Raw genomic sequence first — 25897 nt, 5'->3', positions numbered from 1 at the left:
ATCATAGAGATGTGATCCTTCCTGTTTATTAATATTTGATCAATGAATCACAGTGTCAGAGAGTTTTCTGAGGGTTTATTTTGGTTCAAACGTTTCACTCCAGTAGAAATATATAAATCTAACGATGCGTTCACACCAAGAGCCCAGCGACCTGTTCACACAGCGATGACACACGGCGTGAAGGTGAGTAGACGCCATCACGTACCGCTAGTCTCTAGATGACGTCATGGTGAGTGTTGATGGAGCAGCTGTTAGCGTAGCCTGCTCTGATCCACCAGACTCCATTCACAAAACAAGCGTTTTAAACAGCCGTCTGCTTGTCGTCATGGTAACGGACCTGACGGAGCATGAATCCAGACGTTCTACTGATCGGCATCATGATGTCGTTGTTTCAGCATCATGTTGATCTGGTTATTGATATTAAATCTGTTATTACTTTGGGTTCGTACGTTCAGTAGAGACGTGTGGCTGCTAGATACAGTCAGTGTGATGTCACTGGATGTGAATACAGCTCGCCGCCGGGTGACGTCATGAACCCAGACACGACGGCGTTTGGTTTAGTGACGTATCTGGGACTTCACCAACATGAACAGCTACAGAGGTTATTTCTTCCGTGGCTGATGGAGGACGTGTTGTCGGTATCCATGGAGACGAGCTCCGTCTACAGAGACCAACGCAGACGATGCCGGCGGTCGGACTAGTGCGAGTAAAGCGAGGTGAACGTTCACTTCTCTCTTAGCGTGAACACAGAATAACAATCACACAACCTACGAGCCCCCGAATCATTTAAATAAGTGGATTGTATTGATTTGAAAACAGAGTTCATATTGATTTCACACAGTAAAGCAGCATCATATGACATGTAGATGAAGCAGAGTTCAGCTGGGATACAGCAGAGTCCAGACTAAACCTGATCCAGGACCGTCAGAGTAAACAGCACGGTCCCGGATCAGGGTTCAGACCGGCCCGGTATCAGAGTAAAGATCATCAGAGAATCAGGTGTTCAGCCGGTCCAGCAGGGGGCAGCACTGACGGTCTGCTGAGCTGCAAACACATGAAGCAGGTTGAAGCAGCAGCTGCAGCAGCTACAGGACCAGGTCCAGGTTCAGTTACTGGGGACCAGAATCCTTCCTGGATTCAAGAAAAGAAGAGACGAGGACCGGGTCAACTCAAATCCACATCATCACAACTGGACTAGAGAAACAGGAACACCCCGTCACTCAGTACAGAGGTGTTTTACAGAAGTAGCAGACAGGTTTCAGAAGGACTAGTGGGGATGAACTACTTTCACACTCTGAGGAACCTGCTCTGAAACTCTGAGACCTGGTCCAGAGAGGTCTGAACCTTCTGACTGCTATCAACTGGTCTGAACCGGTTCTGAATCAGGTGTAGTGTTCTCACCTCGGGCCTTCCTCTTGTAGTAGATGAAACCAGCCAGAGATAAGGTCAGACCCAGGATCAGTCCAGAGGCTCCGATGGCGAACTTGTTCCTCTCAGAGTCAGGCATGGACGGGTCTGAGGACAGACAGGTAGAGGGACCGACAGGTGAGCTCAGAGACAGGTAGACAGGTAGAGAGACCGACAGGTGAGCTCAGAGACAGGTAGAGAGACCGACAGGTGAGCTCAGAGACAGGTAGAGAGACCGACAGGTGAGCTCAGAGACAGGTAGACAGGTAGAGGGGACCGACAGGTGAGCTCAGAGACAGGTAGAGGGACCGACAGGTGAGCTCAGAGACAGGTAGAGAGACCGACAGGTGAGCTCAGAGACAGGTAGAGAGACCGACAGGTGAGCTCAGAGACAGGTAGAGGGACCGACAGGTGAGCAGAGAGACAGGTAGACAGGTAGAGGGACCGACAGGTGAGCTCAGAGACAGGTAGAGGGACCGACAGGTGAGCTCAGAGACAGGTAGACAGGTAGAGAGAGCGGCAGGTGAGCAGGTGAGCAGACAGACAGGTATTTACCCCAGTCAGTAACCAGAGGTGCTTTCAGGCTGGCGTGCTCCACCACACAGGAGATCTTCTCTCCAGACCTGCTGACACAAACCAACACATCAGTGTTCCTGTCACACTCTCATCAAACTGGACCTGGACCTGGACCTGGACCTGGACCTGGACCTGGACCTGGACCTGGACCTGGACCTGGACCTGTAGGTGGACTCACCTGGGCGTGTACTCCAGGTGAGAGTGGATCTGGTAGTACCAATCACTGTCAGCCAGCTCATCAGTGGAAGTGACATCAGAGGTGACTTCCTGTCCGTCTCTGAGCCACCGGACTCTGATCAGTTTGGGGTAGAAGTCGAAGACGCTGCAGACCAACATGGACGGATGTTTACCACCAGGAGGAGTCACAGAGTGCAGTCTGACGGAGGGCTCAACTGAAACATGAAGAAGAACATATTATACATAGAGAGACCGACAGGTGCTAGTAGTACTAGTACCAGTAGTACCAGTAGTACTAGTAGTACCAGTAGTACCAGTGTTTATCCAGCAGGTGGAGACAGAGAGCACAGACACAAATCAATATCTGTCGTCTTAGTCCACCTTTTAATGAATAACACTTCAATTACTGTATTTATAGATCAATATATTAATGACATGCTGTCAGAGTCACAACAAAGAACCTCAATCAAGAACCTCAATAAAGAACCTCAATCAAGAACCTCAACCAAGAACCTCAATCAAGAACCTCAATAAAGAACCTCAATCAAGAACCTCAACCAAGAACCTCAATCAAGAACCTCAATAAAGAACCTCAATCAAGAACCTCAATCAAGAACCTCAATCAAGAACCTCAATCAAGAACCTTAATAAAGAACCTCAACAAAGAACCTCAATCAGGATCAATAATCACGATCAATAAACTATCTATGTATCTACTACTGCTAGTACTACTAATAGTAGTAGTTATATCAGTATCAGTATCAGTATCAGTAGTACTAGTAGTATCAGTAGTAGTAGTACTAGTAGTAGTAGCAGTAGTAGTACTAGTATTACTAGTAGTAGTAGTAGTAGTACTAGTAGTATCAGTACTAGTATCAGTAGTACTACTAGTACTAGTACCAGCAGTACCAGAGTTTGTCCAGCAGGTGGAGACAGACTTTAGTAGTAGTAGTACTAGTAGTAGTAGTATCAGTAGTAGTAGTACTAGTACCAGTAGTACCAGTGTTTGTCCAGCAGGTGGAGACAGACTTCAGTCTGATGTGTTTCAGTTGATTTATAAAGTAATCATATTCTATATTATATAATGTTTAACATCATAAACTGTTCCAGCCTCCTGTTGAAATATAAATAATGATATTAATATCAGTTTCTATTGAGTGATGACAATCAGCTCATAATCAGATTCACCTGTTCATCAGCAGTTTAAACAGTCAGTTTAATGAATGAATGAATAACATGATGATCTGATGGAGATGAGACACAAACACCAACTCACCGGATTTATCCAGAGCAGCCTGGTAGTCAATCCCAATGTTGTATAGGCAGTACGTCTCCTTCTGAGCCTTCATCGCAGCCAGAAATGAAGGATCACTGTTCCAGTACTCTGCGTTCTTCACACCGTACTCTGTGATCCAACAAACTTCCCCACACTGCTGCTGATCCTGGTGTACTCCAACTTGTTGTAATAGGTAGACCTGATGAACTCGATGTCTTTCAGATCAGACGAGTTAAAGTCACAACGGTCCACTTCATATTGCATGAATCCATCTGAAGAACAGAGACAATCAGTTTAGACCTCAGAGAGAAACTACAGAACTAATACCATCACAGTATTGATCAGAGTATTGATCGTAGCTGCTGTGTAGAGGCTGATGAAGTATAAACTGTATGTAGTGTGTATTGATCAGTGATCAGTGTATTGATCGTACCTGCTGTGTAGAGGCTGATGAAGTATAAACAGTATCTAGTGTGTATTGATCAGTGATCAGAGTATTGATCGTACCTGCTGTGTAGAGGCTGATGAAGTATAAGCAGTGTGTATTGATCAGTGATCAGAGTATTGATGAGAGTATTGATCGTACCTGCTGTGTAGAGGCTGATGAAGTATAAGCAGTATCTAGTGTGTATTGATCAGTGATCAGAGTATTGATGAGAGTATTGATCGTACCTGCTGTGTAGAGGCTGATGAAGAGGAGGGAGAAGCAGAGAAAGGATGAAGCCATGTTGCTCTGTTCTCTTGACTCTAAACACTGACCCAGTCTCACTGAGAGCTGCTCTAAAGACCAGAGAGCTTGATGACATCACGCATCATCATCTGTTACCAGGTAGACGAGTCTGACTGAAGTCTGCTGCTGGAGCACAAACACCCAGTCAGAGAACACCGGAGACCAGACCTGATCTAACTATTACTATATTAGATTAGTGTTATCTGTCCTGCAGTGGAGTATGAAAGGTCTGTTATCGTTCTACACTGATCAATACACTCCTGTCTTCATGTATTGTTTATAGATCTGCAGTCTTTTATGATGTAATTCTTAGATAATCTATGAAAAGGCTGCACATCAGTGAGAGAAGGATTATCTCTGTGAACCATCCAGTCATCTGATGAAGGTATCAGGTATCATTCATTCTGTGGCTAAATGGTGTTTTCACAGTCCCACTGATACCTTTCACACCAATGACCCGGGTCAGACCAGGGTTACCTGACCCGGGTCGGACCGGGGTTACCTGACCCGGGTCGGACCGGGGTTACCTGACCCGGGTCGGACCGGGGTTACCTGACCCGGGTCGGACCGGGGTTATCTGACCCGGGTCGGACCGGGGTTATCTGACCCTGGTCTGACCGGGGTTATCTGACCCGGGTCGGACCGGGGTTATCTGACCCGGGTCGGACCCGGGTTATCTGACCCGGGTCGGACCAGGGTTATCTGACCCGGGTCGGACCAGGGTTATCTGGGTTAACCCTCCTTTTGTCAACTCAAACCAAGCCAGTCAACCCGGGTTGAACCCTGGTTCAGGACAGTTCAGATATGACCTGGGTCAGACCCGGGAGCTGCATCCCAACTAGCTCAGCTGATAGAAAATGGGCGGGGGGCGGGGGGGGGGGTTTACAGGTCTGGAGAATTACAGAGAGAGGAGATGATATGTTCATCATCAATGTGAGCAAAAACATAAAGATTTACAGCATCTATTCATCAACATGAACCTTTTCTCCTCTGTCTCTCTACAGAACCCATTTATCAAATATTAGACTATATTGTGTTATCTAATATAATAATATAATAATATAGACTACATTGTGTTATCTAATATAATAATATAATAATATAATAATATAGACTACATTGTGTTATCTAATATAATATAATAATATATAATATAGACTACATTGTGTTATCTAATATATAATATAATAATATAATAATATAGACTACATTATCTAATATAATAATATAATAATATAATAATATAGACTACATTGTGTTATCTAATATAATAATATAATAATATAGACTACATTGTGTTATCAAATATAATAATATAATAATATAATAATATAGATTACATTGTGTTATCTAATATAATAATATAATAATATAATAATATAGATTACATTGTGTTATCTAATATAATAATATAATAATATAATAATATAGACTACATTGTGTTATCTAATATAATAATATAATATATAATAATATAGACTACATTGTGTTATCTAATATAATAATATAATAATATAATAATATAGATTACATTGTGTTATCTAATATAATAATATAATAATATAATAATATAGACTACATTGTGTTATCTAATATAATAATATAATAATATAATAATATAGACTACATTGTGTTATCTAATATAATAATATAATAATATAGACTACATTGTGTTATCTAATATAATAATATAATAATATAGACTACATTGTGTTATCTAATATAATAATATAATAATATAATAATATAATAATATAATAATATAATAATATAATAATATAGACTATATTGGTGGCCCCCTGAGCCCAAAAGTTTGCCCACCCCTGATCTAACTGGACTTAAGTGGCATTACAAGCTGTTTGATGTGCTGCAGCTGAGCAGCTGGTTAGCCGTTAGCACTTTGCTGTTTGTTCAGTGGCTCGTTCAACGAGCTAACGTTCAGGACCAGACGTGTGTTCATGTTAGTGGGTTAGATGACAAGGCATGACTGGCTGCCCTGACAATACGATGACATCACTGCTTTATATGAGATTAGATTGGCTGTATTGAAACAAGGTCTCCATCTACGTAGACAGATACCGTTTATATATAGATATATATAGATATATCTATATATAACTAGAGGTGGCATCATGAAACCAAACATATGAAATAAACACTCCTCTCTTTTGGCTTGAGATCTTTATCAGAGAACACAGGAAGTGATTTACAGAGCTGAACTGTTGATGAAGCAGACAAAAGAACTGACCTTTAAATTGGATTTAAGAAGGCTTCAGAATGCAGTGGTGCTAATATCACAATGACATGTTCACAATGAAGAGTAGGATGTGTTTAGACAGAGATGGAGACCACGGTGAAGGATTGGTGCAGCTCATTGGTGCCGGGTCAGATGGGTCGGGGTTCGTTTCCTCAGTTTGTAAAGGGACTACGAGTTACCAAACAGTCTACATGAAAACCATATCAACCAATCAACGGAGAGCTCATCATGGTTTCAACTATACACATGTTGCCTTCATTTCAGAGTAAGAGCATGCCGTTATTAACCATAACTTCATCCAACATTACAGAATCAGAGAGATGAGAAGGAACAGGATCAGTTAAAGCTGGATTACATAATACAGAATGCATGTGATGACATCATCAGCCCCAACCAATCAGCTGCACTCGTTTCCTTTGATGAGGAAGAAGGTTCCAGCAGCCACACCGAGCAGACCCACCGTCAGACCCAGTCCACAGAACACTGATGGTCCAATACCGGGCTGAGGCTTCTCCACATCTGGACACAGAAAACACACAGAGACACGAATCACTCCTCCACATCTGGACACAGGAAACACACAGAGACACAAATCACTCCTCCACATCTGGACACAGAAAACACACAGAGACACGAATCACTCCTCCACATCTGGACACAGAAAACACACAGAGACACGAATCACTCCTCCACATCTGGAGACAGAAAACATTCAGCTTCACCTCCACATCTGGAGACAGAAAACATTCAGCTTCACCTCAACATCTGGAGACAGAAAACATTCAGCTTCACCTCCACATCTGGAGACAGAAAACATTTAGCTTCACCTCCACATCTGGAGACAGAAAACATTCAGCTTCACCTCCACATCTGGAGACAGAAAACATTCAGCTTCACCTCCACATCTGGAGACAGAAAACATTCAGCTTCACCTCCACATCTGGACACAGAAACATGCAGCTTCACCTGGAGATGGATCAGCTGTAGTTTGGTCAGTTCATCAGGTGTCTGTATTGATCTGTCTGTAGTTTGGTCAGTTGATCAGGTGTCTGTATTGATCTGTATTGATCTGTATTGATCTGTATTGATCTGTATTGATCTGTCTGTAGTTTGGTCAGTTCATCAGGTGTCTGTATTGATCTGTCTGTAGTTTGTCTGTAGTTTGTTTAGATGTTAATAAAGTGTTTCTCACCCCAGATTCTGGTCAGTGGTTGCTCCAGGGCCAGATGTTCCACCTCACAGCTGTAGATGTCTCCCAGCTGTGGGGTGAACTTCAGTGTGGAGAACTGGTTGAAGGTTCCGTCTTTGTTGGGGAAGGGAACATTGATGCTGGTTCCTACGGTGACCTTCTCTCCGTTCTTTGTCCAGGAGACGTTAACAGGAGCAGGAAAGAACCCAGTCACATGACAGATGAGGATGTTCTCCTGTCCCAGATCCACGTCGTCTTTGGTGTAGACGATCGGACTGGACGGAGCATCTGAACAGAATCACAGCTTCTTATTAAGGTGTCTTCTATACTGTTCATGTTCTCATGAGGACGTATATAGAGACAAGGAGAGGACGTATATAGAGACAAAGAGAGGACGTATATAGAGACAAAGAGAGGACGTATATACAGACAAAGAGAGGACGTACATAGAGACAAGGAGAGGACGTATATACAGACAAGGAGAGGACGTATATAGAGACAAGGAGAGGACTATATAGAGACAAGGAGAGGACGTATATAGAGACAAGGAGAGGACGTATATACAGACAAGGAGAGGATGTATATACAGACAAGGAGAGGATGTATATACAGACAAGGAGAGGACGTATATAGAGACAAGGAGAGGATGTATATAGAGACAAGGAGAGGACGTATATAGAGACAAGGAGAGGACGTATATACAGACAAGGAGAGGACGTATATAGAGACAAGGAGAGGATGTATATACAGACAAGGAGAGGACGTATATACAGACAAGGAGAGGACGTATATAGAGATAAGAAGAGGACGTATATAGAGACAAGGAGAGGACGTATATAGAGACAAGAAGAGGACATATATACAGACAAGGAGAGGCGTATATAGAGACAAGGAGAGGACGTATATACAGACAAGAAGAGGACGTATATAGAGACAAGGAGAGGACGTATATACAGACAAGGAGAGGACGTATATAGAGACAAGGAGAGGACGTATATAGAGACAAGGAGAGGACGTATATAGAGACAAGGAGAGGACGTATATACAGACAAGGAGAGGACGTATATAGAGACAAGGAGAGGACGTATATAGAGACAAGGAGAGGACGTATATAGAGACAAGGAGAGGACGTATATACAGACAAGGAGAGGACGTATATAGAGACAAGGAGAGGACGTATATAGAGACAAGGAGAGGACGTATATAGAGACAAGAAGAGGACGTATATAGAGACAAGGAGAGGACGTATATAGAGACAAGAAGAGGACATATATACAGACAAGGAGAGGCGTATATACAGACAAGGAGAGGACGTATATACAGACAAGAAGAGGACGTATATAGAGACAAGGAGAGGACGTATATAGAGACAAGAAGAGGACGTATATAGAGACAAGGAGAGGACGTATATACAGACAAGGAGAGGACGTATATACAGACAAGGAGAGGTTGTATATAGAGACAAGGAGAGGACGTATATAGAGACAAGGAGAGGACGTATATACAGACAAGGAGAGGACGTATATAGAGACAAGGAGAGGACGTATATACAGACAAGGAGAGGACGTATATACAGACGAACAATGACAGCTCAGCCTGTGAGTCGTAGATCAGGTGATAATATATAACTTGTACATAAGGAGAAATGAATGAGGGGGTTTGTTTGGCAGCACTGAAGGAAAGGACTGTTTGTGTGGATGTTGATGAAATGAGTTCCATCATTCATGTTCCCTTCAGGATGAACCATCAGAACTCTAATGACCCTCTGCCTTCTCCTCTGTAGCGCCACCATCAGGTCACCATGGTAACCTGTTAATAGTTTAGTTTATAACCAGAAACCTGCAGAACTGAAGATGTTCATCAGCCTCACCTGGACTCTGTTACTGACAGGTAGATAATGCTAGCATGCTAACACGCTAGCATATACATATACACACACACACACACACACACATATACATGAAAGTGTATTCTGTTAATGACAGGAAGACATCAGTTAATGTGACTGTTAATTTAAACAGCTGGAGACAGATCAGAGAGAAGAATGACACGAGTTAGTCTTTACCCTTCTCCTGGGGGAAGTCCTTGAAGGCTCTACGATCAATTTGAAGGTTTGATCTGCAGATCTGTAGATTAGCCTTAGCAGATTCGAAAGTTCCTTCTTGGTAGCTCATATGATCTACAAAACTGGGCTGAGGCTCGACTGCTCTGTTGTTCTTGAAGTCTGCGTACCAGACCTCTTCACCATCCAGTCCAAACATCTTCTCTCCATCAACGTCTGAACAGCCGGTGATAGCAATGTCCTGATGTAGACCTGAAGAGAAACAGAAAGATCAGCTACTGACACACTGTCTGTTGTTCAGTCAGTTAACAGTCTGATGGTCTGTTGATCAGTCAGTTATCAGTCTGATGGTCTGTTGTTCAGTCAGTTATCAGTCTGATGGTCTGTTGATCAGTCAGTTATCAATGTGAGACAGGATCTTACCTTCTGCTGAGACACAGAGGACACCAGAGAGGACGAGGACCACGATCATCTTCATCATCTTCATCTTCATCAGCAGCTCTCTGTAGACCTGAACCCGTCTGTAGACCTGAACCCGTCTGTAGACCTGAACCCGTCTGTGGACCTGAACTCGTCTGTAGACCTGAACCCGTCTGAGGACTCTCTGTAGACCTGAATCCGTCTGTAGACCTGAACCCGTCTGTAGACCGTCTGTAGACCTGAACCCGTCTGTAGACCTGAACCCGTCTGTAGACCTGAACCCGTCTGTAGACTCTCTGTAGACCTGAACCCGTCTGTAGACCTGAACCCGTCTGTAGACCTGAACCCGTCTGTAGACTCTCTGTAGACCTGAACCCGTCTGTAGACCTGAACCCGTCTGAGGACTCTCTGTAGACCTGAACCCGTCTGTAGACCTGAACCCGTCTGTAGACCTGAACCCGTCTGTGGACCTGAACCCGTCTGTGGACCTGAACCCGTCTGTGGTCCTGAACCCGTCTGTAGACCTGAACCCGTCTGTAGACCTGAACCCGTCTGTAGACCTGAACCCGTCTGTAGACTCTCTGTAGACCTGAACCCGTCTGTAGACCTGAACCCGTCTGTAGACCTGAACCCGTCTGTAGACCTGAACCCGTCTGTAGACCTGAACCCGTCTGTAGACTCTCTGTAGACCTGAACCCGTCTGTAGACCTGAACCCGTCTGTAGACCTGAACCCGTCTGAGGAGACTGACAGTAACTCCAGCAGCAGCAGCTGATCTCTTAGACACACAGAGAGCAGCAGCCAATCAGAGAGCAGAGAGACGTGCTGTCATGTGTTACCAGGTAGAGGCCGTCTGCTGCTGCTGCTGCTGCTGCTCACATCAACTGCACTTTACAGACATGATGACAGCTGCAGATCAATAATCAATACTGGATCCATAGAGGCTTTTCAAAATAAAGGTTAGATTGAAACTTTGTATCATTCTGAGTTTTTCAAAGTAAAGTCTTTAAAACGTAAACGTTGAATTCAGTTTCATCTCCAACATGTCAGATTAAATACAGTGATACCAAAGATGAAGATAATATGAATATAATAGTAATATGTAGTCTTTTCCAGAGTCAGGAATGTGAAGTAAAGTCCCCTCTCAGAGAGTGGAACTCCCATCATCATGTTTCTACTGAACACAACCATCCAACAGGTGAAGAGGTGAGAGAGTTCACCTGATCTCTAGACGTTACATTAAAGACCACTGAGTGAGCTGCTGGAGAGACGCCTCCTCTCCTCTCCATCGTCTCTCACCGTCAGGGAGGTGCTGCTCATATCCTCTGTCTCCAGGTAGCTGCTCCTCATGTCTCATGTCTCTGTGGTGGACGCTACGTACAGTCTATACCTGAGAGCGTCCCCGCTGCTCAGAGGGACAGTAATCAAGTGAATGTCCTCGTCTCCATCCGGGACGACTGACTGTCTCATTTCATCTCCACTAACCAGCCGGTCCTCGTCCATGTGGCGGCGCTCTCCACCAGGGATGTTCACAATTACCCGTTAACCGATAACCGTTAACCGTTAACCGTTAACCGTTAACCCACATTAAGCATCTTAACCGTTAACCCACATTAAGCATCTTAACCGTTAACCCACATTAAGCATCTTAACCGTTAACCCACATTAAGCATCTTAACTGATTAACACTATCGGTTAAAAGAAATGTTAATAAACTCGTCTCTTGAAGGAGGAAAGCTGGTCCACCTTAACAGTCCACCTTAAGAGAGTCTGAGGCGGCGTTACAGATACAGGAAGTTGGCTCCCGTCTATAGTTGTAGCCTCGTAGTATTTATTCACCTTCAGATAAACACGGTCTGCTACAGCTACGTTCACAGCTACAACACCACCAACAACACACACACGGTCTGTCGGAAACTCTCTAAAGTGACGCCGCGCTGACGGAGCGTATGTGTGTGACTACAGCGAGCACGGATCCACCGGCAACGCTAGAGATGCTAACGTAGCACAAACACTCACACTGTCTGTCGGACGCTTGCTATCGTTAATCCAGGCAGACACACAGCGGACAACCTGCTGAACTAAACTAAATGTGCGGTGGAGACTTTTACTGGGAAAGTGGCTGCATGTCCGCGACACTACACGCAGCATCGTAGCTACTAAGTTAACGCTCCCGGACGGTGAACTGGAGACAGTGAACGCAGCACCGTAGCTGCTAAGTTAATGCTCCCGGACGGTGAACTGGAGACAGTGAACGCAGCATCGTAGCTGCTAAGTTAACGCTCCCGGACGGTGAACTGGAGACAGTGAACGCAGCATCGTAACTGCTAAGTTAACGCTTCCACCTAGTGGACCTCAGAGCACCACCTGGTGGGCCGCGGAGGTGCTGACAAATGGTTAGTTTAACTTCTTCAAAATCCAACGGTCGCTGATCTGTTCTCCAGAGGTCGTAGTGGGCGGGTTTTAAAGCTAGAGGATGAATCCTGGTATCATAGCAAACTGTAGAACCTGATGGATCCATCGGTACCAACCATGTCAGACTAGCTGGTCATGAAGAGGTTAAATAACGCTCCAAACTTACTCTAAATGTTGGAGAGGACAAACTGTCATGTCCATGTTCAAAGGGGCCCCTTGACCTCTGACCTCCAGATGTGTGAATGTAAATGGGTTCTATGGGTACCCACGAGTCTCCTCTTTACAGACATGTATGTCTCAGATGCAGTGACACAGAATGGAGTGACTGGAGACCACGCTGCTCCAGTAAAGCTCCCCAGTGTGTGGTGAGGAGATAGTGATGGGTGAGGGTGAGCTGGAGGTCAATGTGGGTCAGAACAGCTGACGGTTATATAACACATGTTTACAGCCCAGTTTCTCATTTCTTTTAACAATCAGACATGAGCCTCAAGTTACTAAAGGTTGAGAACCTCTGGTCTAGTTTATGCAAATGAGGAGCGGGCGACGTGACGCTATAAGGGAACCATAACGTTAATGATGTAATCACCACGAGGTGGATGGAGCCGTCACAGCCGGTGTGTACGGAGCAGCGGCTCCAGGTAGACCCCCGCAGCAAAAGCTCTACCGGAGAGGCTACCTATCTATCTATCCATCTATCTATCTATCCATCCATCCATCTATCTATCTGTCCGTCCGTCCGTCCGTCCGTCCGTCCGTCCGTCCGTCCGTCCGTCCGTCCGTCCGTCCGTCCATCCATCCATCCATCTATCTATCTATCTATCTATAGATATATTCATCCATTCATCCAGTGACATCATGTTGATACTGAGTTAGTTGTGATGATCTCTGAGTTTAGTTTCTTTATTGATCATTACAGAGTGAAGTGGAGTTAAACTGTAGTTTGAATGTCTGATATTATATAATATATAATAATCAATAATAATAATCCTCAGTCTGTGATTCTTTACTGACTATAACCCGTCAGTATGTTCATCTCTCTGTGTGCAGCGAGCAGGACACTAAACAGGACGATATAAAGACTAAACACCAACAGATATGGACATATCATTAGATTACAACATGGTGTGAATTTAGGAAATCAGTATCTGTTATCTTTAATCAGTAAATGTTCTGGTTCTCTAACACTCTGGAGGTCCAGTCAGAAACAACCAGCAGCCTCCTCTACAATCTAATTCTACTAATAGAATAATAATAATAATAATAATAATAATAATAATAATAATAATAATAATAATAATAATAATAATAATAATAATAGTAATAATAATAGTAATAATAATAATAATAATAATAATAGTAATAATAATAGTAATAATAATAATAATAATAATAATAGTAATAATAATAATAATAGTAATAATAATAATAATAATAATAATAATAATAATAATAGTAATAATAATAGTAATAATAATAATAATAATAATAATAGTAATAATAGTAATAATAGTAATAATAATAATAATAATAGTAATAATAATAATAATAGTAATAATAATAATAATAGTAATAATAGTAATAATAATAATAATAATAGTAATAATAATAATAATAATATTAGTAATAATAGTAATAATAATAATAATATTAGTAATAATAGTAATAATAATAATAATAATAATAATAATAATATTAGTAATAATAGTAATAATAATAATAATAATAATAATAATAATAGTAATAATAATAATAATATTAGTGGAGCCTGGTGTTTATCTGACACTGGACACAAACACCAGCTTTAAACTACAGCTGGTAATAATTAAAGTAGTTCATCATGATCAATCACTAATCAATCTGTCATGTTTAATCTGTTCATGATGAACCTTAAAAGGAGATTAAAGGAGAGTATTTAATACTCTCATCAACATGGACTAATATACTGCTTTATGTAAATCTATGTATATATTTATTATTGTGAATCAATGATCAACACAAATCAATGTCCAGAAACCCTCACAGGTACATTTAACATAAACAATATAACAAACATTAATATTTTACTTGTTATTCTCATGATGTGTGTATTTAGTGTGTATCTGTTGTATTAAAGGCAGCAGTGAAACAACGTGAGATAAAAAGTGTCCATAGAAGAGAGAACCTGTCCAACATGAGACAGGTCGGTTTGGTGACCTGGGACAGTTTGTGTTGGTTTGGTGACCCGGGACAGTTTGTGTTGGTTTGGTGACCCGGGACAGTTTGTGTTGGTTTGGTGACCCGGTACAGTTTGTGTCGGTTTGGTGACCCGGGACAGTTTGTGTCAACAGGAGACAGGTTGTGTTGGTTTGGTGACCCGGGACAGTTTGTGTTGGTTTGGTGACCCGGGACAGTTTGTGTTGGTTTGGTGACCCGGGACAGTTTGTGTCGGTTTGGTGACCCGGGACAGTTTGTGTCGGTTTGGTGACCCGGGACAGTTTGTGTCGGTTTGGTGACCCGGGACAGTTTGTGTCGGTTTGGTGACCCGGGACAGTTTGTGTCGGTTTGGTGACCCGGGACAGTTTGTGTCGGTTTGGTGACCCGGGACAGTTTGTGTCAACAGGAGACAGGTTGTGTTTTAGTGTCTTCGTTCTCTGTTCACCACCAGAACCAGTCTGACCACACGATGCCTTCAGGAGCCCCTGCAAAGCCCGGACTTTACCACGCTCACCTCTCACACACTGACGGTCAGCTGGAACAGTCACGTCGTGTGAGGACTCGTGGGAGTTTTCCTGCAGCACCTGAACACAGCAGCGTCTCTGGAAAGTCCCGACTCTTTACTTTCACTTCCACGTCAGCAGCCAATCAGAAAGAGAGCTGCTGATGAGTCATCAGTTACCAGAGAAGAAGCAGAGAGACAGAAGAGCTCAGATGGACTCCTTCCATCCACCACTCAGCCTGGTGCTTCACCTATTAATGACCTATTAATGACCTATTAATGATCTATTAATGATCTATTAATGACCTATTAATGATCTATTAATGACCTATTAATGACCTATTAATGATCTATTAATGACCTATTAATCATCTATTAATCATCTATTAATGATCTATTAATGACCTATTAATGATCTATTAATGATCTATTAATGATCTATTAATGACCTATTAATGATCTATTAATAATCTATTAATAATCTATTAATAATCTATTAATGATCTATTAATGATCTATTAATGATCTATTAATAATCTATTAATGATCTATTACTGATCTATTAATGATCTATTAATAATCTATTACTGATCTATTAATAATCTATTAATAATCTATTAATGATCTATTAATGATCTATTAATGACCTATTAATGATCTATTAATAATCTATTAATGACCTATTAATGATCTATTAATAATCTATTAATGACCTATTAATGACCTATTAATGATCTATTAATAATCTATTAATGATCTATTACTGATCTATTACTGATCTATTAATAATCTATTACTGATCTATTAATGATCTATTAATAATCTATTATTGATCTATTACTGATCTATTAATAATCTATTACTGATCTATTAATAATCTATTAATGACCTATTAATGATCTATTAATAATCTATTAATAATCTATTAATGATCTATTAATAATCTATTATTGATCTATTACTGATCTATTAATAATCTATTACTGATCTATTAATAATCTATTAATGATCTATTAATAATCTATTAATGACCTATTAATGATCTATTAATAATCTATTACTGATCTATTAATAATCTATTAATGATCTATTAATAATCTATTAATGACCTATTAATGATCTATTAATAATCTATTAATAATCTATTAATGATCTATTAATAATCCATTAATGACCTATTAATGATCTATTAATAATCTATTAATGACCTATTAATGACCTATTAATGATCTATTAATAATCTATTAATGATCTATTACTGATCTATTAATAATCTATTACTGATCTATTAATGATCTATTAATAATCTATTATTGATCTATTACTGATCTATTAATAATCTATTACTGATCTATTAATGATCTATTAATAATCTATTATTGATCTATTACTGATCTATTAATAATCTATTACTGATCTATTAATAATCTATTAATGATCTATTAATAATCTATTAATGACCTATTAATGATCTATTAATAATCTATTAATAATCTATTAATGATCTATTAATGATCTATTAATAATCTATTAATGACCTATTAATAATCTATTAATGACCTATTAATGATCTATTAATAATCTATTAATAATCTATTAATGACCTATTAATAATCTATTAATGACCTATTAATGATCTATTAATAATCTATTAATAATCTATTAATGACCTATTAATAATCTATTAATAATCTATTAATGACCTATTAATAATCTATTAATAATCTATTAATGATCTATTAATGACCTATTAATGATCTATTAATGATCTATTAATGATCTATTAATGATCTATTAATGACCTATTAATGATCTATGGTTCCAGAACCAGAGCTCTGCGTGGAGGTGAGCTCAACTATATCTAGTTGGTTCCGCTCCACCTCTCGTACCAGCTCCGGTTCTTTACCCACCAGAGAGGTGACGTTCTGTGTACCTAGAACCAGTATGAGAGTCTTTACCTGCCGCCCGGCTCACACTGCACCCGACCCCGATGCCTAGCCCTGCAGGTGGTGGGCCCGCAGGGGGGCGGCTCCATGTAGCTGTTTCGGGTTGTGCCTAGCGGGACCCCGTGGGCCAAAATCCCGGCAGGACCCCGTGGGCCAAGACCAGGCAGGACCCCATGGGCCAAAGCCCGGCGGGACCCCATGGGCCAAAGCCCAGCAGGACCCCGTGGGCCAAGACCCGGCAGGACCCCGTGGGCCAAGACCCGGCCACCAGACGCTCCCCTCCCAGGTCTGGCTCCAGGAGGGGCCCGGTCTGTCCTGGTCTGGGTGAGGTCACACAAGTCCGTCTGGTCCGTTTCATCAGGGTCTTTAGATCTCTCTTAGTCTGGCCCCTCCACTGGGACCACTTAGTCTGGCCCCTCCACTGGGAGCACTTAGTCTGGCCTCTCCACTGGGACCACTTAGTCTGGCCCCTCCACTGGGACCACTTAGTCTGGCCCCTCCACTGGGACCACTTAGTCTGGGGAGACCCTACCAGGAGCATTATATATATTATTATTATATATATATTTATCATCAGTGCATGCTGAGTAGAGGAGGTCCAGTGTGTCACTGCAGTGAACTTTATAAACTTTATTAACACTAGAAGAGACGACACGTTACTACATCAATCAGGAGAGAGAGAGAGAGAGAGGGTGTGTGTGTGTGTGTGTGTGTGTGTGTGTGTGTGCGTGCGTGCGTGTGTGTGTGTGTGTGAGTGTGTGTGTGTGTGTGTGTGTGTGAGTGTGTGTGTGTGTGTGTGTGTGAGTGTGTGTGTGTGTGTGTGTGTGTGTGTGTGTGTGTGTGTGTGTGTGAGTGTGTGTGTGTGAGTGTGTGTGTGTGTGTGTGTGTGTGTGTGTGTGTGTGAGTGTGTGTGTGAGTGTGTGTGTGTGTGTGTGTGTGTGTGTGTGTGTGTGTGTGTGTGTGTGTGAGTGTGTGTGTGAGTGTGTGTGTGAGTGTGTGTGTGTGAGTGTGTGTGTGTGTGTGTGTGTGTGTTGTTTAGTGTTCTTCTTCTCTGGTTTTTCTTCAGACTCCTGAACTCTGGCTGTATTCGAAACCGCATGCTGCATACTACTGAGGAGCGCAGTATGCAGTACATACTGCATACTGCGCTCCTGAGTAGTATGCAGTATGTGACAGTTAAAGTGATGTATTTAGCAGTATGCTAGATGAGGCTTTAGTCTTTAAACCAGCTCTTGAAGCACAGGACAAAAAAACAAACTTGTACCACTATTACAGTATTATCAAAAAATACAACTTTGATTTTGTTGACTATGTTCTGCTTGTTTACTTTATAAGATACTGCAGGTTTAAACTATTTATTCTAACAGCTCATAATGAAGTCCGACAAACAGGATCATCAACGAGGAGAGACGGGAAATATAAAATATTGATCCACAACATTTACTAGTTACTCAAACTGCTTTTTCAGTTACAGCAAAAAAAAGTGGACTGATCTCCTCCAGATATTAGAGAAATGTTAAAAAAGTGTCATGTTGTCTCAGCAGGAATCTCTGCTCCGTCAGAAGCTGCTCTTTCTCTCGCCACTCTGCTGCTCTGCAGCCGCTCTGTGAGCGTCACTGGCCGGCTCTCCAGCGAGCTACGCCTGCGGGCGATTGTGGAGCTTTTGAACTCCATAAAGGCAGATAAACACAGGTTCCTGTTCATTTATAATGCACATCTGTGTTGTGATATTTAAACAAACTATCCGTCAACAAGGAAATAAAAGCCTCTGGTCTACGAGACCGGAGTGAGCTCCAGCAGCTCATAGCGGTCTCTGAGCGTGACTACCCGGCTTGCTGGCAGCGACCCGGGCAGGCGCTCGCTGGCTGTCACGGTATTCTGTGGAGCTTCTAAACTCCGACAACGGTGGAACAAATGTTCGATTCGCCATCTAACTTCGTAAAACTGCCGATATTAATAATCTACACAGTTGATTTCTCGCCTCAAAAACTGTCAGAAGTGAGTTTAGTGATGAAATGGCTACAAAAAACGTAAACAACAGCAGCTTCTGGCTGCTGTTGTTTACCCGTAGCCTGTGCTGTTCCGGCGCTTTGCATTGTGGGATACAGTAGGTGAGATAGACTGGTCCGATGCAGACTGGAGAATTTTGCTTTTGTTCGCATACTACATACTACATACTACATACTACATACTACATACTGCATACTGCATACTGCATACTGCATACTGCATACTGCATACTACATACTACATACTGCATACTGCATACCGCATACCGCATACTGCATACCGCATACCGCATACCGCATACCGCATACTACATACGACATACTGCATACTGCATACTGCATACTGCATACTGCATACTGCATACTGCATACTGCATACTGCATACTACATACTACATTTTGGCCAAATCAGTACGTACTACTAGTATAGTATGCGGTTTCGAAAACAGCCAGTGTTTCTGGAAAGTCCCGACTCTTTACTTTCACTTCCTGTTCAGTCAGCAGCCAATCAGAAAGAGAGCTGCTGATGAGTCATCAGTTACCAGGAGCAGCAGTTTGTTGTTGGTCAGCAGAGACAGATGGAGCTCAGACGCCTCCTACAGCTCTTCTTCTTCTTCTTCTTCTTCTTCTTTGGTGTTTATTGGCGGTTGGCAAACCATCTTAGAGGTGCATTACCGCCTCCATCTGGACTGGAGTGTGGAACAGAAGATTGTGCAGAAACAAAATAGAACTAAAAAAAAATAATAATAATGAAAACTCTAGATTCTTTTAACTAAATCAGTTTTTCTCAAAAACTGAATAATTTCACTGTCTATATTATCTGCTTTATTCCCCAATAGACCTGACACTGAAAAGTCCTGATGTTTTGCCTTCCTTAGTGTCTGAAAAAGGTGATTCCTCTGGATAGTGTAATTCCTGCAGTGTATCAGTACGTGTTCAACAGTTTCTGGCTGGTTACAGTGTGTACATTTCCCAGTTGGGTGCTTGCCTATTCGATATAATGTTTGATTAAGACCTGTATGTCCGATTCTTAGTCGAGTGATGATATTTTCTTCCCTTCTTTTCCAGCCCACCTTTCTCCCTGCTCCAACATGTTTCTGTATATTGTACATATGCCTTCCAGTTTCCTGCTCATCCCAGTACTCCTGCCATACTTCTTGTGCATAGTTCTTGATGAATGGTTTAGCCTCAGCTTTACTTAATGGAATTTGTAATTCTATATTCTTAATTCTTAGTGTTTGTTTGGCCAGGATGTCTACCTGCTCATTTCCTTCCACACCAACATGAGCAGGAACCCATATGAATCGTGTACCTGTGCCTTTTATTTCCATCCTATACATAATGAGAAATATTTCATTAATTAAATCCGTTCTGACTGATGATCTACCAGATCCTATGCTTGTGAGTGCTGAAAAACTGTCAGATGCAATAACGGTGTTTGTTATTTCCCTCTCCTCTATCCACTGCAGGGCCAATAATATTGCCAATATTTCTGTAGTATATACTGACACATGATCTGATACTCTTTTCCTGATGTAGGTCTAACTCACCGGGATATAAACTGCTGCACCTGCACACCCTGTCTCAGGATCTTTGGAGCTGTCTGTAAATAAGAACACGGAGTCTGTGAAGTGCTGATCAGAATAATTCTGGACTATGCGCCATGCTGGAATTTTCTTTGACTTCTCCTTCAATTCCTGCTGTATATTGAGGTCAACACTTGGTAAGGGGAATAACCAGGGAGGAATGGAGGAAACTGAAACTGTAGAGCAATATTGGAATTGACATAACCCTATGTTTTCTGCCTTTGCATCACCTACCCACCCAAAGCTTATGTTCCCAGCAGTCTGTCAAAACACTTTTGGTAGGGTGAGTTTCATAATGCCCCTGAAGATTAACCCAGTATGCCAGCATTCATTTTATTCTTCTAATCCGTAGGGGCATCTCTCCCACTTCCACTTGCATTGCTGATACCGGAGATGTTCTGAATGATCCACTAATGGTTCTCAAAGCCTGAGCTTGCAGTACATCTCATTTCTTGAGGTTTGATTCTGCTGCTGACATGTAAGCTACACACCCATAGTCAAGGACAGATCTCATGAGAGCCCAGTATATATGTTGTAAAGATGCTCTACTTGCTCCCCACTCCTGTCCTGTCAAACAACGCAGTATATTGATGACTTTTTTACATTTGCTCCTGATTTTATCTAAATGAATGTTCCATGTGAGCTTTTCATCAAACCAAATCCCCAGAAATCGAACAGCTTTGACTTGCTCCAGAGGTTGATCATACAGTTTTAGGGAAATGGGTGTGATTTTACTCCGTTTTAAGAAACAAATAACTTGTGTTTTTGCTACTGATAACTTGAATCCCCATTTGTTTGCCCATTTCTCCACCTCAGCTATTGCAGCTTGCATTTTCTTCTTAACAAATGATACATTGCGGCCTCTTATCCAAAGAGCTCCATCATCTGCGTACATAGACTTTCCTATATTTAGCTCAACCTGAGAAAATCTATCATTGATCATTATATTGAATAATAACGGACTACATACACTACCTTGTGGAGTTCCATTATCCACTGTATATACATTTGAATATTCTGCATCTACTCTTACCTGTATTTTCCTGTCAAATAAAAAGTCCTTCACCCAATTATATGCTCTACCACCAATTCCCAATGAATTCAATTTAATGAGTAACCCTTCTTTCCAGAGCATATCATATGCTTTTTCCATATCAAAGAAGATAGCTAATACTACTTCTTTGTTGGTCTGTGCTTTCCTGATGTCTGACTCTAAGCATAAGACAGAGTCCATAGTATTGCGACCCCTACGGAACCCACTTTGATGTGGAGATAAAAGAGCTTTACTTTCCAGGAAATAGGTTAATCTCTCTGTAACCATTCGCTCCATAATTTTACATAAATGAGAGGTTAGGGCAATAGGTCTGTAACTATATGGATCTGATGGGTCTTTCCCTGGTTTTAGAATAGGCACTATTACGGCTTGTTTCCACACTGAAGGAAGTTGTCCAGTTTCCCAAACTCTGTTATCCAGTCTTAACACAGTGACCAGAGTGTTATCTGCCATGTGCTCTAACATTTTATAGCATACGCCATCTTTACCAGGTGTGGTCTGACGTGCACAAGTTATTGCTCTTCTCAATTCAAACCTACTGAAAGGCAGGTCTATTGGATCTTCTGATGTCTCTTTTTCCTCTAATATTTTAGATTTCTCCAATAAAACTCTATTTCTACAGCGCCTGGCCTCATCTGTTAGGTTGTCGGAGCTGTGAACTTTCCTGAACGTTTGCGCCAGAAGTTCAGCCTTTCCTAGGTTGCTGACAGCCATTTGATCCCCATTATTCATCACTGGTAATTTATAACTCCTTCTGATCCCACCCATTCTCCTGCTCATGCCCCAGACATCTGAAAGCTGTACTTCTCTTCCTATACTGCTACAATATTGCCTCCAAAATGTGCGTTTTTGGGTTCTTATTGTTTTCCTTACTATTGCCTGTGCCCTTTTATACTGGATCACCTCCTACAGCTCCATCAAGGAGTTCACTCATCAGTACAGATATATATACAGTATATATATATATCTATATACTGTATATAGACATATAGATATATGATATGTCTATATACAGTATATAGATATATATATATACTGTATACATACAGTATATATATATATATATAGAAGAGACCCATTGGATCTCTGGGCGCATGCGCACGCAGCGACCGGCAGCGAGAGTTTGGCGTCCGTGTGATGTTTTTATATTTGTTTTTTAAATGTTTCTACGTGGTTTTACGTGTCCCTCGTAAGTGTTTACTGTTGTCTGAGTACTCACCTTCCGCTTACTGAAATGGATCTCTTTTATCCTGCCCTGTTGTGGCTTTTGTTTTATCTTTTACTTGTGAGCGATGTCAGCGGAGCTGTCAATCCACTGTACACGTACTCCAGAGACTTTCTGCTGCAGCTGAACTGTGCGAGTTTAACTCGCGTGACAGATGTCACATTACAACTGCCAGAGTTCATCCTGAAGGATTTTAATCAGGATCTTAATTGTAAAACAAGTGATTCAACAAGGAAGAAGAGGAAGCGGGGAAAACGAGGTGGCGTCAGACTTCGCTTAAGGAAGCAGCGGCTCACCAGGATCCCTCTGCCCTCAGTGATTATGGGAAACGTACAGTCCCTGAGGAACAAAGTGGACGAACTCCAGGGAAATGTCCGCTTTCAAAAGGACTTCATGGACTGCTGCATCATGGCCTTCACAGAGACGTGGCTCACTGAGCGAGACCAGGACATCGACCTGCTCATCGATGGTTTTGGGGCTCCCTTTCGTCTGGATCGTAAGGCTGAAGTGACGGGGAAAACACAAGGAGGCGGGGTATGTTTGTATGTCAATAAACGATACTGCAGCTCTGTGACTGTCAGAGATCAAATTTGCACGCCAGATGTTGAACTTCTCTCTGTGTCGCTGCGTCCCTTTTACCTGCCCCATGAGTTTCCTCAACTTTTCATAACGACGATGTACATCCACCCGAAGGCAAACGCTGCCTCGGCCTCCAGCACCATCTCTGACGTTATTCAAAAACTGCAGTCTATTTCACCTGATGCTCCCAACTTTATACTGGGTGATTTTAACCATGTCTCTCTGAAAAAGACCCTAACGAACTTTTACCAATATGTTTCCTGTCCAACCAGGCGGGATAAGACTTTGGATCTCTGTTACGGGTCAATTAAAGACGCTTTTAAATCACTCCCTCTCCCCCCTCTGGACTCTGCAGATCATAACTGTGTGCATCTTCTGCCCATTTACAAGACTGTTTTAAAGAGGGAAAAAGCGCAAACCAAGGACGTCAAAGTGTGGACTGATGAATCTGTGCTCTCCCTGCAGGAATGCTTTGACTGCACTGACTGGGATATGTTTAAGCAGTCCTGTGATGACTTGGATGAACTTACTGATGTTACATGCTCATATGCTGCTTTTTGTAGAGACATGATTGTTCCCAGTAAGAGGGTTCAAATATACCCCAGTAATAAGCCATGGGTCACCAAATCAGTTAAGTCTAGCATAAAGAAAAAGAAACTTGCCTTTCAACAGGGAGTAGCATCAGACTTACACTCAGCCACCAAGGAGCTTCAAATTGAAATTTTGAGGGCAAAACAGAGCTATAAATCAGACCTGGAAAACAAAACGGCTGCTAATAATCTTGGGTCAGCTTGGACCAGCATGAAAACCAGTGCTGGCCTCCAGAGCACAAAAAATAGCACAAACGTCACTTTAAATAGCTTTGATTCAGATACTGAATTTGCTAATTCTCTTAATTGTTTTTATAATCCTTTTGATATGTTTGATTTTGGGAAAGAGATTCAGGAACTGAGCCTCAGACTTCAGGACAATCAGCACTTTCCTATAAACCAAAAGGATGTTGAAAAAGCTTTCTTCCGCACAAAGGTAAACAAGAGCCCTGGACCAGATAATATCTGCGGCCGTTTACTGAAGTCTTGTGCAAAAGAATTGAGCCCAGTTTTTAATTATATTTTTAATCAATCTTTAGAAACACAGCACGTCCCCAAAGTCTGGAAGGATGCTGTTGTTGTCCCGGTTCCTAAATCAAACTGTCCCAACATTTTAAATGATTTCAGACCAATTGCCCTGACCTCCATCCTAATGACCTCCATCCTGATGACCTCCATCCTAATGAAAACTCTTGAAAAACTGGTAAGGTCAGAAATTTTAAACATCACCGCACACGCACTTGATCCGCTGCAGTTTGCATATCGGCCTAACAGAGGAGTGGAGGACGCCACACTCACTCTGCTTAACCTGCTTTTTAAACACCTGGAGGGAAATGGGTGTCATGCCCGGCTTTTATTCATTGACTTCTCCTCTGCTTTTAACACAATTCAACCACACATTTTAACCCATAGGCTGTTAGAACATTTTAACTTAAGTAACAACCTTGTGGGCTGGATTTTAGACTTTTTAACCAACAGAACACAGAGAGTCAGAGTCAATGGGTTTTTATCAAACAAAGTGGGCTCTTCAACTGGATCCCCACAAGGGTGTGTGCTCTCACCCTTGCTTTTTATTCTTTACACTAATATGTGTCAGAGCACTTTTAAAAATCAAACTATTTTAAAGTATGCGGATGACTCTGTTATTGTCAGTCTGCTTCAGGGCAATGAGAGCAGCCATGGTCCTGTAGTTGATGACTCTGTGATTGTCAGTCTGCTTCAGGGCAATGAGAGCAGCCATGGTCCTGTAGTTGATGACTCTGTTATTGTCAGTCTTCTTCAGGGCAATGAGAGCAGCCATGGTCCTGTAGTTGATGACTCTGTGATTGTCAGTCTGCTTCAGGGCAATGAGAGCAGCCATGGCCCTGTAGTTGATGACTCTGTGATTGTCAGTCTGCTTCAGGGCAATGAGAGCAGCCATGGCCCTGTAGTTGATGACTCTGTGATTGTCAGTCTGCTTCAGGGCAATGAGAGCAGCCATGGTCCTGTAGTTGATGACTCTGTGATTGTCAGTCTGCTTCAGGGCAATGAGAGCAGCCATGGTCCTGTAGTTGATGACTCTGTGATTGTCAGTCTGCTTCAGGGCAATGAGAGCAGCCATGGTCCTGTAGTTGATGACTCTGTGATTGTCAGTCTGCTTCAGGGCAATGAGAGCAGCCATGGCCCTGTAGTTGATGACTTCGTCAAATGGTGTGAAGAATCACAT

At 41.9% G+C, this 25897-nt stretch overlaps 1 protein-coding gene, 1 long non-coding RNA gene and 1 pseudogene across 51 annotated transcripts; 1 reads left to right on the top strand and 2 right to left on the bottom strand.

The window, feature by feature from the left end:
- Window positions 1–4: 4 nt before the first annotated feature.
- On the bottom strand, window positions 5–4263 carry LOC119484182 (annotated as a pseudogene).
- Window positions 1537–2068, top strand: LOC119484185. Its single transcript, XR_005205922.1, has 3 exons — window positions 1537–1601; window positions 1819–1834; window positions 1931–2068. It is a non-coding gene; the product is annotated as an uncharacterized LOC119484185 (long non-coding RNA).
- A 2069-nt stretch (window positions 4264–6332) lies between the features above and the next one.
- Window positions 6333–17364, bottom strand: LOC119484176. 50 transcript variants are annotated; one of them, XM_037762796.1, is made up of 11 exons: window positions 17162–17364; window positions 10774–10871; window positions 10619–10654; window positions 10511–10564; window positions 10276–10434; window positions 10198–10239; window positions 10098–10163; window positions 9678–9926; window positions 7616–7900; window positions 7321–7363; window positions 6333–6978 (listed from the first exon to the last, which is right to left on the bottom strand). In XM_037762796.1, exons 1-11 carry the CDS (start codon window positions 17347–17349, stop codon window positions 6807–6809), a joined length of 1392 nt encoding a protein of 463 aa, XP_037618724.1. In that variant the 5' UTR covers window positions 17350–17364; the 3' UTR covers window positions 6333–6806. The 50 variants fall into 50 exon arrangements, with proteins under 50 accessions (XP_037618724.1, XP_037618713.1, XP_037618719.1 ...); XM_037762785.1 differs by adding an exon at window positions 10453–10481 and having other exon boundaries at window positions 10276–10416; window positions 10529–10654; window positions 10785–10871; XM_037762791.1 differs by adding an exon at window positions 10453–10463 and having other exon boundaries at window positions 10276–10416; window positions 10529–10654; window positions 10785–10871.
- Window positions 17365–25897: the final 8533 nt, after the last annotated feature.

Source organism: Sebastes umbrosus, unplaced genomic scaffold, assembly GCF_015220745.1.
Source record: "Sebastes umbrosus isolate fSebUmb1 unplaced genomic scaffold, fSebUmb1.pri S35, whole genome shotgun sequence".
In the NCBI taxonomy this organism is placed as follows: domain Eukaryota; kingdom Metazoa; phylum Chordata; class Actinopteri; order Perciformes; family Sebastidae; genus Sebastes; species Sebastes umbrosus.
The sequence above is the reverse complement of the archived record's forward strand: the minus strand, read 5'-3'. Positions and strand labels throughout refer to the sequence as shown.

Bases quoted from the DNA above. Each gene is read 5' to 3' on its own strand.
- LOC119484176 (XM_037762749.1), bottom strand. From the start codon at position 17,349: ATGGGGTCCCGCCGGGCTTTGGCCCATGGGGTCCTGCCTGGTCTTGGC. The intron at 10,482-10,528 runs GTCTACAGACGG...AGACGGGTTCAG, and splicing joins AGGTCTACAGACGGGTTCAG to GTCTACAGACGGGTTCAGGT. The intron at 10,417-10,452 runs GTCTACAGACGG...AGACGGGTTCAG, and splicing joins CGGGTTCAGGTCTACAGAGA to GTCTACAGACGGGTTCAGGT.